Here is a 13,493-nt window from a genome sequence, read left to right as displayed (position 1 = left end):
CAAGCACGTGAAAAGACACCAGGTGCCGTTGGTCATGAGTGAAATGTCACCAAAGAGCACAGGGGCTACGTAGCCAGGCACTGGGATAGCTGGGACCTAAAAGACCAACTGTTGGCAGGACACCAGGTGACTGGAGCTCCTGGCTGCCCTCACGTGCTGCAGACACGTGGCTCAATCACTTGGGAAGAGTTTGGCAGATACACCTACCATTTGACTCAGGTGTCCCACACCTACTTATTGACCCAAGAGGATAAAAGCATGGGTCAGCATTGGAAAGACAGCATTAGAAGGACCAGCCACCTGTTACCCACAACAGCTGGACCTATTTCAGAATATTTAGGGTCAGTGTCAGGGCCGGCAGAGGGAAACACGCTGCAAGGTTCTATTGATAGCAGGACTCTAGAAAATGCAATCTAATCTACATGGCAGACAGCGGTCAGTGGTCACCTAAAGCTGGGAGCAGAGGAAAGAACACAAAAAAGAAACCACCAAGGGGTGTGTGGGAGCTGCAGGTGGAGAGACGTGCAGTGGCTCGGTGCGGGGATGGTCCCATGGGTTGAACACGTGTCAAAACGTGCCAATACCACACATTTGCTGGGGTTTGATGTGGTTTGTCCCCCAGGGTTCACGGGTTGGGAGTTTGGTCCTCAGTGCAGCAACATTGGGAGCAGGACATTTCAAAGAGCTGGGGGTCTAATGGGAGGTCCTAAGATCAGTGGGCTCTGCCTTGAAGGAAGAGTGGGACCCAGCCTCTCTGCCGATGTTTTGCTGTAGGATCTCTTCCTCCCCCATCTTCCAGGATACCCTTGCCAGAGCCTGCAGTGCTGTTTAGACTTCCAGCCTCCAAAGCTGTAAACTAAATAAACCTCTTTTCTTTATAAAGAACCTGCCTAGGGCATTTTGATATAATTAAAAAATGACTAATGCAATATTGAATGGGCACCATTTATTGTATATCATTTATATCTCGACAAACCTGAAAAAAAAGAAAAAAATGCACCCCAAAATAATAAGAAAGTGAAACAGAATGCAAACTCTTACCTTTTGTTTGATGGTCTGTTAATTTTGTTTTGTCTTGTTTTGTTGGTACTGGGGATGGAACCCAGAGGAGCTTTACAACTGAGCTACACCCCAGTCCTTTTTTATCTTTTATTTTAAGACAGAGTCTTGCTACATTGCTGAGGCTAGTCTTAGACTTGTGATCCTCCTGCCTCAGCCTCCAGAGTCACTGGGATTACAGGTGTATGCCACTGCACCTGGCAACAAACTCTAACTCCGATATAAACTCCATCTCCAAGTGAGAACAGAAGCAAAATAAAACCCCACCTGGAAACAGACCCAGGACTGCCAAAGGCAGGAAAACGGAGCAGCATTCTGGAAAGAAGCAGGGAGGGGAGAACACAGCTGCGCACCAAGGTCCCTCAGGTGCCCAAGCTCCTGACAGTGGCACTGGGATCGGCTCCAAGAAAGAAGAAGCAAATCAGAGCAAGGAATCGTATGCTAGCCGCGTTTATAGGAAGCACAGAGCTGTGTTTGCATCGCAGCCCTACAACCACCCCCAGGAGCAGCACTGCTGGAAACACCCCCAGAGTGTCCCAGCAAGGCAAGCCAGGGACAGGAGTGACAGACCCAGGGGCCCGGCACACACACAGAACGGAAGGCTGAAAGAATGAGCAAAAATATTCAAAGATATAATCCAAGAAAATTTCCAGAAATAAAAGACTTGAATCTACAGGTTGAAAGGACAGGGATGTCTTGGGGGACAGAAGGTGACTAGACTTACAATGTAAAATGAAAGGAGGGAAAAAGCTAAGGAGAAAACCATCCGGGCAACCAGGCCGAAAAGTCAAATCTTCTTCTAAGGATAAAAAGTACAAGTTAGACTCAGTCTTTTCCACTGTGTCCAGGAACTCAAGAGACAGAGTCTTCTGCAGGCTCCTCATAGGAAGTACACAAGTGGGACCCAAGAACATGGCACCCTGACAAGCTTTAAACAAGCCGAGAGAGTGTATAAGAAAGAACACAATTTACAACAAATAGTTCACTAGGTATGATCCAGAGAAGGCAGCACCAACATTCACAAAGCATAAACAAGGCATAAAAGAAAAAATAGAAGCCAGGTGTGTGGCACACACCTGAAATTTCAGCAGAGGCAGGAGGGTCACAAGTTCAAGCTCAGCCCAGACAACTTAGCGAGACCCTGTCTCAAAAATTTAAAGAAGGGGCAGGCTGTGGCTCAGTGGTAGAGCACCCCTAGGTTCAATCCCCAGTACAGCAGAAAAAAAAGAGACAGAACCACATTCGTACTGAAAATCTACCAAGTTCATAATCCAGTGACAGATGCATAAATGAAATGCAAATAAGGACCCAGGGAGCAGAAAGGAGAACGTGCTCTTCCAAAAACCAATGAAGCGGTCACAAAAATCAGTCATCAAAGAAGGCCACAAGGAAGAGCTCAGAGTATTCCAAAAAGAAGAACTAATGGAAAGAGCATTCCCTCAGTCGCACAACGGTGCCATCAAACAAAAAGTGTCTGAGGAACCTGAAGGGAGGGAAGAGCCCCCACCTGGGGAGAAAATGCCTAACTCGTGAGTCAGAGGGAAGTCAAACCCGAAGCAAGGAAGGCAGAGAAATAAACAGCCCAGAACACCGAGTGCAGCCTCCGTGGGACTCTGGCTAAATGCGTTCTCACAGGATATTTCATGATTTGAGTAACTTGTGTCTAAACAAGCAAACACAAAAAGGAACAAGGTCTGCATCCAACGTGAATGTCAGAAAACAAAATGATCCTTAAAAAGTGGATGGAAAGGGCTGGCGATACAGCTCCGTTGGTAGAGGGCTGGCCTCACATTCACAAGGCCCTGGGTTCAATCCCCAGCACCACACACACACACACAAAAGTGGATGGAAAGAAATAATACACACAAAAAGTGCAAGTTCATGGCCAACGAAGCCGATGCCCAGGCTTCTCTCCCTGTGCTGTGTGTGCTCCTGCCATGGGCCTGCCCCCTGCTCCCCCCTGCCTACCCTGGGATCCCAGATGTTCCCCAAAGGTCTGCTCTGCCTGCCCCCTCCCACCTCTCCTGACTCCTCCAAGCCTGGCCCACCTGGAGAAGTGGTGGAAGGAGCAGCATCCAGGGCTGCTAGCCGCGTGACATGCCCCAGAAGTGGCCACTTTGGTGGCTGACTGGATAGAAAGCAGGTGAAGGCTGGGGACAGAAGGTAGATGCAGGGCTGCTCACCCCTTGTGGATCCCCTATAGCAAAGTTTCCAGATTTGAAAAATCCCCAGCCCAAGCCCCTTCCCCAGGTGTCCTGCCCGGTCAGGCCTCTCCATCGTCTGGTTCTGAAACACAAACAGCCTGGGGTACAAAGAGCGTCGTGGGGGTAGAGAGAAGCCGCATTCAAGGCCTGAGCTGGGAATCCAAAGCCATCTCTGCTTCCCACTAGCAGCGTGACTCAGGCCCACACCTTCACGGGCTGCCTTGGGGTCCTCTCAGCAGCAGCTGAGAGACCTGGGTCATAAGTGCAGCGGAGGTGTGTGACCAGAGGCTGCCATTCTCCCAGCTGCCCTGATTCACTGCAGGTGACTGGCCTCCAGGACCTCAGCCTTCTCTGGAGAGGTCAGATGTGAATGAGGAGGTGGGTGGCAGCCTTGGGCCCACATCCCTGCCTTGTGAGGGGACACTGGTTCCAATTCAGTGTGCCTGGCTCCCTGCTCCATGGGCTTTGTCCCCGAGACGTAATTTCTATTTTGGATCTATGTGGCATTTAATGAAATGGCTTTCAGACACCACGCAATGTGTCTGAGTTATAAAACCACAGTTCTGGATCCTTAGCACACCTCGCAGGGCAGGCAGGCCCTGGATACCTGCCCAGCAGGACCTCCATCCTGGGGCCTCGTGATCCCCCCACCCCCCGGAGGCCCTGGAGCCCTGTCTCGACTCCTGGCTGGACTCTCCTCCCTTGATCTCCCTCTCTCTAATCCAGCACTGTTCAAACCAGAGATCAAAACTACTCAGAGAAGGGGCTGGGGATGTGGCTCAAGCGGTAGTGCGCTCGCCTGGCATGCGTGCGGCTGGGTTCGATCCTCAGCACCACATACCAACAAAGATGTTGTGTCCGCCGAGAACTAAAAAATAAATATTAAAAATTCTCTCTCTCTATCTCTCTCTCTCTCTCACTCTCTCTTAAAAAAAAAAAAAAAAAACAAAAAACTATTCAGAGACAGGAAATCAGCGCCGAGGGCTGGAAACAGCACTTTGAAACAACAATTCAAACAGAAGAGAAGCATTCACGTGGGAAGGGGTGGCCACGGGCAGGGGGGCTGCTGCCTGAGACCAGAGACTTGGCTGGAATGCAAATCTGATCATGTCACTCCTCAGAAAGACTCACAGGGCTTCCGTACAGAGTTCAGACCCCGCAGCAGGGCATTGTGGCCCGGCGGACCTGGCCCTGTCCTCCCCACCCACCAGGCCCACCTCTGACTCCAACCACGGAGCCGCTGGCTCCTGTGACCACGGGCTCTCTCACATCCACTACAAGAGCAAAAGCGCCCCTCTCCTCCTCCCAGCCTCCCCCTCCCCTCCCCAGCCTTCTCCCTCCAACTGGAAGACCAGCTCTTTTTGACGTCCTCCCTGATCCAGCAGCCTGGGCCACTCTGCCCTGTGCTCACACTACAGTTCCCACAGGGTCATCACCCCGACACCTGCCCGGGATTACCTAATGCCTCCCCAACTCTATCCAGAGGACGTGAGCACCATTCCCCCAGCACACGCCTGATGACCCCCTGGATTCCACGGAGGCACAGATACAAATACTTCTGGAAGCCTTCCGTTTGGATGGAAGTAGAAGTCCTACGATCTCTCCACAACTTGGCTATTAAAAACAGGAATTCCACCTACACACCAGAAAGAGACTGTCAGGGATCACTGAAGGGCTGGAATAGTCAGGTGGCTCACGGGTTGGGGCCCAGGAAGCTGCTGGGCTCAAAAGCTGAGCGCTGTGAGCAGGCGGGCAGCTGTCTGCAGCTGGGGCTAGCCTGCGGCCCCAGAAATCTCCAGAAGCACAGGGTTGCCAAATGGTTTTCTGCCAACAGTTCCAAAAACTCATGTCCCTGCCACATCACTTGAACATCTGCACAAGAACAGGTCACCAAGAAAACTGAAAACAACAACTGCACTCAGCAGATCTGAGACCCCACCTCCGACCTTGGAAGAGCTCCGGGGGAAGCAGGGGCTGTCTGCTCCCATCCTGAGTCCTCAGAACAGAGCACAGGCCCAGCCCAGAGCTGGGGACACTCAAGGAAAGAAGAGTCGGTGTCGCCCAAGAACTCAGCCTTCGGTTCGACTCCCTGAACCCCCTCCCTGAAGCTCCAGCTGCCAGCAACCCCTGTGGGTCCTGACCGTCCCAGCAGGCCTGGAATGAGCTGAGATGGGCACAGTCCTCCTGGATCGGAGGGCCAAGGGTGGCTCGTGTACTCACTGACTCATGCAGAAATTTACCAAGAGCCCAGAGAGCCCCACTCAGGATCAGGGGCGTCAGGAAAATGGACAAGTGCGAGTCCAAAGGATTAAATGCTCCGAACCAGCACTGCTGGAGGCCAGGGGGGCACAGTGGGGACTCTAACGTGGCCTCCAAGTTGAGGCCTGCCTCCTTAGGACAGTTAGATAGAGGTGAGGGCCAGGCCAAGGGAGGAGCTTATGCGAAGGCGGGAGGCAGGAGGCGGCCGTGTGAGCAGAGCTCCAGCTCTGGGAGGTTCCAGGAAAGGCGGGCAGGTGAGGCCATGAGGCACCTGGGCTCAGGGGGGCCTCAGGAGACTCGCTGGCCGGGGGTTTACCCACGTGGCACCTTCTGATTTGCTGATGGAGCATTCTGGATGCTGTGTGTGCAACAGACTGGAGGAAAGCAAAAGTGGGACATGGCCTGGCCAGGGTAGGGCCATAACCCACAGGGGACATGGCTGTGTGGCCACTCAGATGAAGGGACAACAGGGCCAGGTAGGCAGGGGTGTGAGGTGAGGGAGCGGGGAGGTGGGAGCTCCCCCTCCTGGCCACATACAAAATAGCAACCTCCTGGAAGTCCTGCAACTGGCCTCTGGGGCCCACTGAGCTGGGAAACAGCAGACAACCCGCGTGCTGGGGAGGTGTGAGCAGATTCGGGGTGCAATTTGGGGCTGTACCCGTGAGACACCAAGTGGAAGCGTCTGAATGAACGGCAGGGAAGTCAACCTGCACCTAGGAGAGTGGAGATTCCACAGGCGGTGCCCAGAGGCCGGGGAAAAGGCCCTGGGAGGTGGGCCAAGAGCCAGGGAGACAGAAGGAGCGGCCAGAGCTCAGGACAGTTCTGCCAGAGTGAGGACTGAGCACGGCCACAGGGCAGGATACGTCTTGGTTCAGCATGCAGTCACCAAGCAGGCCGCCCAACTCTGGGCCAGTGCCTCTTCTTGCTGGCTGTGTGGCTCTGGACAAGTCACTTAGCCTGTCTGTGTCTGCCGTCCATCCCTCACCTGTGAAGGGGTGTTATGAAGAGCAAATGATAAGAACACGAGTTCCTAGACTAGCGCTTGGCCACAGTGCGCACTACATCAACGGTAGGTCGATCAGCTGTCTCAGGGACAGTGTCACAGGCGAGGTGAAGGAGGAAGACACCATGTGGGGCACGTGAGTGGGTGGCAGCAGGTGCAGATGCCTCCTTCGAGAGGTCTGGTCGGGCAAAGCCGGACAGGCGGGCGGGCTGGCTCAGAGGAAGGCAAGCCACCTGCCAAGGTGACAATGCAGGAAGGACAGAGAGAGAAGCCACGAGTTGGGGGCTGGGAACCCTCCCCCTGGCCCACCCTCCCTGTATTCCAGCACTGTCCCCCAACAGGCAGGGGCCCTGACTCTCCTTTGTCCCTCCCCAGATGAAGCCCCTCAGACCCAAACTAAGCTGTTTTCCAGGGACAGGACGTGGCTCTTCACTAAGGCAGACCCCAACATGCCAGGGTGGCCACCCAGGCTACTGAGGTCTGGGGGTGACTAGCTGCCCAAGGCCATGGTGGGAAGCAATAGAGCAGGTATGTGCTCAGCAGCACCCCCATCTCTGTGCCCAGCCCCTGAACCCCTGACGCAGGTTGGGGCCAGGAGAGTGTGCTGAGAACCGGCATTTCTAGCAAACACCAGAGGACCTTGATGCTTCTGGCCCTGGTCCACTGTTTGGGACCCTGCTCTTGGTGGCTCCATTGTCAAGCCCCTCTGGTTCCTGCTACCCTTCTGCCCACACTGAATAGTCAGTAGTTCTGGGCTCGGGACCAAGTGGGACCAGAGACAACCCAGACTCACCTCTGGAAGCAGTGTAGTAGGGGTCCCCCCACAAACGGTAGGGAAAGGAAAAGAAGCCCATGTTGGTAGGGACCCAGATGTAGCCACAGGCTGAGTCCCAAGCCCTGGCCTCAGGCACTGCTGTTCCCGCCCTATCCTTCCTGCAGGGCAGGACACTGAAGTTTCTTTCTTTTTTTTTTTTTTAAGTATCATTTCTTTTCCTTTTCTTATTGTCAATGGACCTTTATTTTTACTCATTTATGTGCGGTGGGAAAATTGAACCCAGGGCCTCACACGTGCCAGGCAAGTGCTCTACCACTGAGCCCCAGCCCAGACCCACTAAAGGTTCCATGGTGGAGGATCCAGGGTGGAGGGATGAGGGTCCCGTGAAGGAGTCGAGGCCCACCGTGGACAGTGAGAAACGGAAGCAGCCAGGTCCAAAGGAAGACAAGTCCCTGTGTTCCAGAAAGTTCTGCGTCTTGCTTCCCGTTCCCCAGAGGCCCAGGGAAATTCTGTGGTCTGGAAACTCCCTGGGACAGAGCAAGGCAGAATCCTAGGACACAGAGGAGGTCCAGCGCCTCATTTTCCTACCAGAGAGAAAGAGTCACCAAGAAAAACGGGGACACGTGACCCCCAAGTCCTCTTCTCTACCCCACCCAGGGGGGCCTGCTGCCAGCGCACTGGCTCCCACCCCAGTGGGTGAAGTTCTCTTCTAGATGCTGCCACACAAGCCTTTTTAAAAAGCAAAACCGTCTAATATACCAAGGGGGAGAGGAGCTTATGAAATGTAAATCAGATTTCTCTTTGCAAGGCAGACCCATCACCCACTGCCTCCAACATCCTGAATGTTCTCTTAGAAATCAAACCCAGAGCCTTTGCCAATCATTTCTCTTTTTTTAAAAAATATTTATTTTTTTAATTTTTAGGTGGACACAATATCATTATTTAACTTTTACGTGGTGCCGAGGATAGAACCCAGTGCCTCAACACATGCCAGGTGAGCGTGCTACCACTTGAGCCACATCCCCAGCCCAGTTTGCCAATAATTTCTACTTATCGAGTATCTCAAAAATCATGCCAGACCAACCCTCTAGAGACAAAAGTGGATCGGGGGACAAGGAGGGACCAACTGGCATAAAATCAAACCCAAGAACGAAGGGAAGGACAAGAGAGGACAGTAAGTAAACAAACACATCAACTCAAGGGGACAGAGTCAGAACCAAGAAGAGACATTGTCCCCTGAGTCACTGGGCCCAGGCCTCCCCCAGTCCCTGGGGAGGCAGACTTATAAGGTAACTCCAAACACACTGCAGAGGCCACGCCTCTCTGGTTTTTAGTGCTCTATTTTCCCAGGTGATCAGTTATTCTTTAGGTCAATGACTTATTTCTTTCTTTCTTTCTTTTTTTTTTTTTGGATGACTTCTTTTTTATAATAATCTGCCCTAAGGAATACTGAATCTCATGGTCTTTAGGCTTTTATTCCCTAAAATCCTGGAAGCTATATCTCAATGACTTATTTTTAGTGAGTCTTTTTGCCTTGAAGTCTTTTCCTTAGAACACCATTGTTCAGTATGAGTTGGGATTTTTTTTCCCCATCTTTTCCCATCCCTGTACATTCTTATGTGTGTGATTTTTGGGAAATAATTGAGTTAGAATTTTTTAAATTAAACCTGAAGATTTTATCTTTTGCTAATTTACACCGTTTACATTTATTGTGCTGGTAAATTTTATTTCTGCCATCTTATTTTGTGCTTTCTGTTACAGTGCTTTTTCTTTGCCCCACCCCATCTTTCCTGTCTTATACTAAACCAACCAAGCTCTACATTCCAAAGCTATTCTTCCAGTTGTTACCCTTTCATTTTGAACTATATAAAACTCAAAATGAACCAAGGTAACCCTATCTCTAGCCTCCCAATAGCACAAAGCCCTTAGTATTCTTTAATTCCACCTCTCACTATTCTCGGCTGTAACTGTCCACTGTTGTAGTTTGCTTGGTTTCTCAATGGTTTAGATTCACTACAAGTTTACCAGTTTCTCTGTTCACCACCATCCTCTGGGCTCAATTCTTGTCTTCCTTAAAGGATATTCTTTAGTGATTTTTGGGGGGTGGGTGTATGGGAATGATTTTTAAAAAAAACTTTGAAAATGTATTTCTCTTACTTCTTAATACCAGTTAAGCTCAATAATTTTCTCAGCATTTAAAAGATTCCATAATTTTTTGACTTCTATTGAAAGTTTCTGCTTAAAGATCCTTCCTCTTTAAGTACATACCTGTAAATTTACTTTAGTGAACTTTGTTCACGTTTGGCAGTTTGACTCCTGAGAGCCTAGGTATGGATCCTTTATCTGATTTGAGATTCCTTTGGACTCTCCTGCTTCTGAGGATGAAGCAATCAGTGCTAGAAGGTCATTAGTCATACCTCTTCATTCCCTCTCTTAGGAGGCGGGGATGGGAGATTGAACCCACAGGCACTTTACCACTGAGCTACAGCCCCAGGTCCTTCTATTTTGAGACAGGTTCTCACTAAGTGGCTGAGGCTGGTCTTGAACTTACAAGTCCTCCAGCCTCAACCTCCCAAATAGCTGGGATTACAGGTGTGTACCACCACGCCCAGGTCATTCCTGTATGCTCAACCTGTTATCTGAAGTTCTTAGGATTTTTATACCCATTGCTGCATGTGGTTCGTTTCCTTGTTTTATAATTTAGGATCATAGGCCCCATCTGTGGGAATCAAATGTAGCAGTGTTGGGACTAAGTACTGACCAATTTTAATTTATTTTCTGAGTTCTTGAATTATAAATCTGTGAAAGGTACAGCCTGAAATTTTTAATTTTTGAATCCAGGAATATCAAAACACTTATTCTTTTTAATATTTATTTTTTAGGTGTAGTTGGACACAATATCTTTATTTATTCATTTTTATGTGGTGCCAAGGATGGAACCCAGGGCCTTGCCCCTGCTGGGTGACTACTGCTGAGCCACATCCCCAGCCCAAAACTCTTACTCTTGATTCATTCATTTGTGTATTTGGTCAACAAACATATTTTTTTGGGAAAAAAAAAACCGAACCCTCTATTTTGTGCCATGAGGTTACTGTCCAGTTCCCACTAAGCTGGTTCCTGGCTTTTTGGGGAAGTTCTAGCCCCAAACCCTCCCTTTTGTAGGTCAACCCTTGCACATTCAAGCTGTGTTAGCCCCTCACCCTTCAATTTCCCCAAGAGGCTAACCACCACTTGCAGGGTGCTCTGATAGGCTTCCAGGGTCACTTGTGTCCTGCATCTGGAAACTCCCCCCTCTGCAAGCCATCACCCACTTAACTTTCTGTTACTGATCATTGAAGCAAGAGGGTTCTCAGGTCATCTTGGTCTCTTGTCTGTAGAGCTCAGCCCAAGGTGAGTGTGGTTACTGAGCCTTCCAATAGCAATGGTCAGCTAGTAGGTGTAAAAATGTTCTAATGTGACACTTCCCCTCTCGGGGAGTACAAGGAGGCAACGCTGATGTGTCCTCTTTCTCTGGTGCCCAAATAGAAACCAGGGGATACTTGGATTCTCATCAGAACCCAAGCCATGCAACCCTCTGCTTCAAAACTGCAGCTCCTCACCAATGAGCCCTGATCCTCCATGACACGCAGAAACCACCAGGCAGCTGCTCAGGCAGATAACATGATAAACCCATGACCTTGCTTTATGAGCTGTTTCCCCGCCCCCCAGTATCAGGGGGGGAAAACCCAGGGCCTCACCATTAGGCAAATGCTTTACCCCTGAGATATACCCCCAGCCCAGGCAGTGCCTGGCAGACAGAGGGGTAAGTTTCATGAGCCTGTTCTCAGCAGCCAGGCTCAACACTGAGCATGAACAGGGACCTAATTGTTCACATGCAATGAAATGTAACCCTTAGGTAAGCAAGTCTGGAGTTGACACAAATCAGAAAACACATCCAGTTAAAACTGAGCAGGGTGCCTTTTCCAGAAGTAGGGTCAAGGCACTGGTATTTTAAAAAAGCACCCAGGAAACCCAGTATACTTAAAGCTGAAAAGATAGCCGGCCACCCACAGTGAGGCTGCCCTAGCACTTAAGACCCTCCTGAAGCACACCCGCCCCACACTTCTTCTGCGGGTCTGCCCCCAACCTAACTTTCCAAGTCCGGGACACTCATCAAGCACCTTTGGGTACAAAGGCAAAACCCTCTACTGTGTAACTGTGAGTTCACCTTATCCAAGGCGGAGTTACCACCCCAAACACTTCAGCTCCCACGGGATTGCTTCCTCTTTTGCCAGTCACTCATCCTTCAAAGCTGTGCTGAGGTGTAGAAATGGACAAAAACTTGTCCCCTCCCATAACCTCAGAAAGCAGGAACAGCAGATCCCAAGACTCATCACACCAGTGGCCACGCTGCAGAGAACTGTCACCCTCTCCACTAGGCCAGTCCCACCTAGTGCTACCTGCTCAGCATTCTGTGCTGCCCCTTTGCAAATCTGGCTCCACATCCCAACACTTCAGACCTACTTACCTGGTTTTTCCTCTTGAGGAGTTAAAACTCCAGAGGGAGGAATTCCTCTTGGCTCTTGGCCCCATCTCCAGGCTGAGGACAGCACATGGCAAGGCAGCTTTGTAGCAGAATGCGCACTGGAGACCCAGGGGTGCAGCATGCAAGGACTGGTTAGCTTGGGGACAGACAGGAGTTGTGAGTTCTAAAAGGCTTTAGGAAGGCAGGTGGGACAGTCAGGAAAAGGATCTTACAGACAGGTACAGACCAGAAACCTCACAGAAGCCCACAGGTCAGCTGGGTGAGGGGGAGGCGCTCAGCCCCATGTTTTGAGATGGGGCCCAGGAGTGGCTAGCCCATCGCTGTCAGAGAGCGAGAAACTCAGTTCTGTTCCCAAATCCCACCTGCAGTGCAGCTGCTGCTGTTTCTGGGCCTCCTAGGTAACTTGCGCCAGAATGAGCACAAGGGAAATACCTCCCCCAGAACAGATGAAAAGCAAACAGATTTGCAAGCCTTTATGAAAAATGCTTTTTCTGAGAGCGCAGCGGCTGACGGGCCAGGTCGCCTTCGCTCGCCTCTGCGCCCGCTCGTCGGTCTGCTGTTTTCACCTCGCCGCGGCCCGCTGAGCTCGCCCCCCGCCCCGCCCGCAGACATGTCCGAGACCAAGAACAGCCCCGAGTATGCTTCGTTCTTCGCGGTCATGGGCGCTTCGTCCGCCATGATCTTCAGCGCCCTGGGTGCCGCCTATGGCACGGCCAAGAGTGGCACCGGCATCGCAGCCATGTCAGTCATGAGGCCAGAGCTGATCATGAAGTCCATCATCCCAGTGGTCATGGCTGGGATCATCGCCATCTACGGCCTGGTGGTGGCAGTCCTCATCGCCAACTCCCTGAATGATGGTATTAGCCTCTACAGGAGTTTCCTCCAGCTTGGTGCAGGCTTGAGTGTGGGCCTGAGTGGCCTGGCAGCTGGCTTTGCCATTGGCATTGTGGGGGACGCCGGTGTTCGGGGCACTGCCCAGCAGCCCCGGCTGTTTGTGGGCATGATCCTGATCCTTATCTTCGCTGAGGTGCTTGGCCTCTACGGTCTCATCGTGGCCCTCATACTTTCCACAAAGTAGCCCCTCAAGCTCACCAGCCACAGAACACGATGTAAAGACCACCCCCCTCCTCATTCCAGAATGAACAGCCTGACACATGCACGGGCAGCCACCCCCTCCTCCGTAGTTGGTCTTGTAAATGCGCAGTGTCCTAGTGCCCATTGTCTGTTTCCCCGCCTGGCCCCTTCCTCCCCGTGCTGTGGACATTGGGCCCACTCATCTCCCATCCAGGCCCCCGACCAGTGAGGATGCCAGCCTCCAGCCCCCGCCCTAGAGTGCTCTGTGTATAAGGATGAATTAGAGTTGTCATTTTTCTCTTCACTGGATGTTTATTTATAAAAGATTTGACCTGTTCATGCGTCTATGGAGCAACCCAACTATATAGTACCCTTTAGGTAGAGTGTTGCCTTGTGGGGTCCCCCTTGCCGAGACTCCTTGGATGGAACCGCCCCTTGCGCCCGGTGCCCCGGTCGGGGGCAGAACGCCAGCCACTAGGCCCTGGCGCCCAGCTGTGTCCAATAAAGTTCTCGGATGTGTTAAAAAAAAAAAAAAAAAAAGAAAAATGCTTTTTCTTCCTCAACTAAAATGTAAATTTTGCCAATCAAGGAACT

The 13,493-nt window shown here is 51.2% G+C and overlaps 1 protein-coding gene across 1 annotated transcript; it reads left to right on the top strand.

Annotated features, from left to right (window-relative positions):
* Positions 1-12,342: 12,342 nt before the first annotated feature.
* Positions 12,343-13,199, top strand: LOC144249741 (V-type proton ATPase 16 kDa proteolipid subunit c). Its single transcript, XM_077791911.1, has one exon. The coding sequence runs from the start codon at positions 12,436-12,438 to the stop codon at positions 12,901-12,903; it is 468 nt and encodes a 155-aa protein (XP_077648037.1). The 5' UTR covers positions 12,343-12,435; the 3' UTR covers positions 12,904-13,199.
* The last annotated feature ends 294 nt before the right edge of the window (positions 13,200-13,493 follow it).

This window comes from Urocitellus parryii, chromosome 12 (assembly GCF_045843805.1).
Source record: "Urocitellus parryii isolate mUroPar1 chromosome 12, mUroPar1.hap1, whole genome shotgun sequence".
NCBI lineage: Eukaryota > Metazoa > Chordata > Mammalia > Rodentia > Sciuridae > Urocitellus > Urocitellus parryii.
The sequence above is the reverse complement of the archived record's forward strand: the minus strand, read 5'-3'. Positions and strand labels throughout refer to the sequence as shown.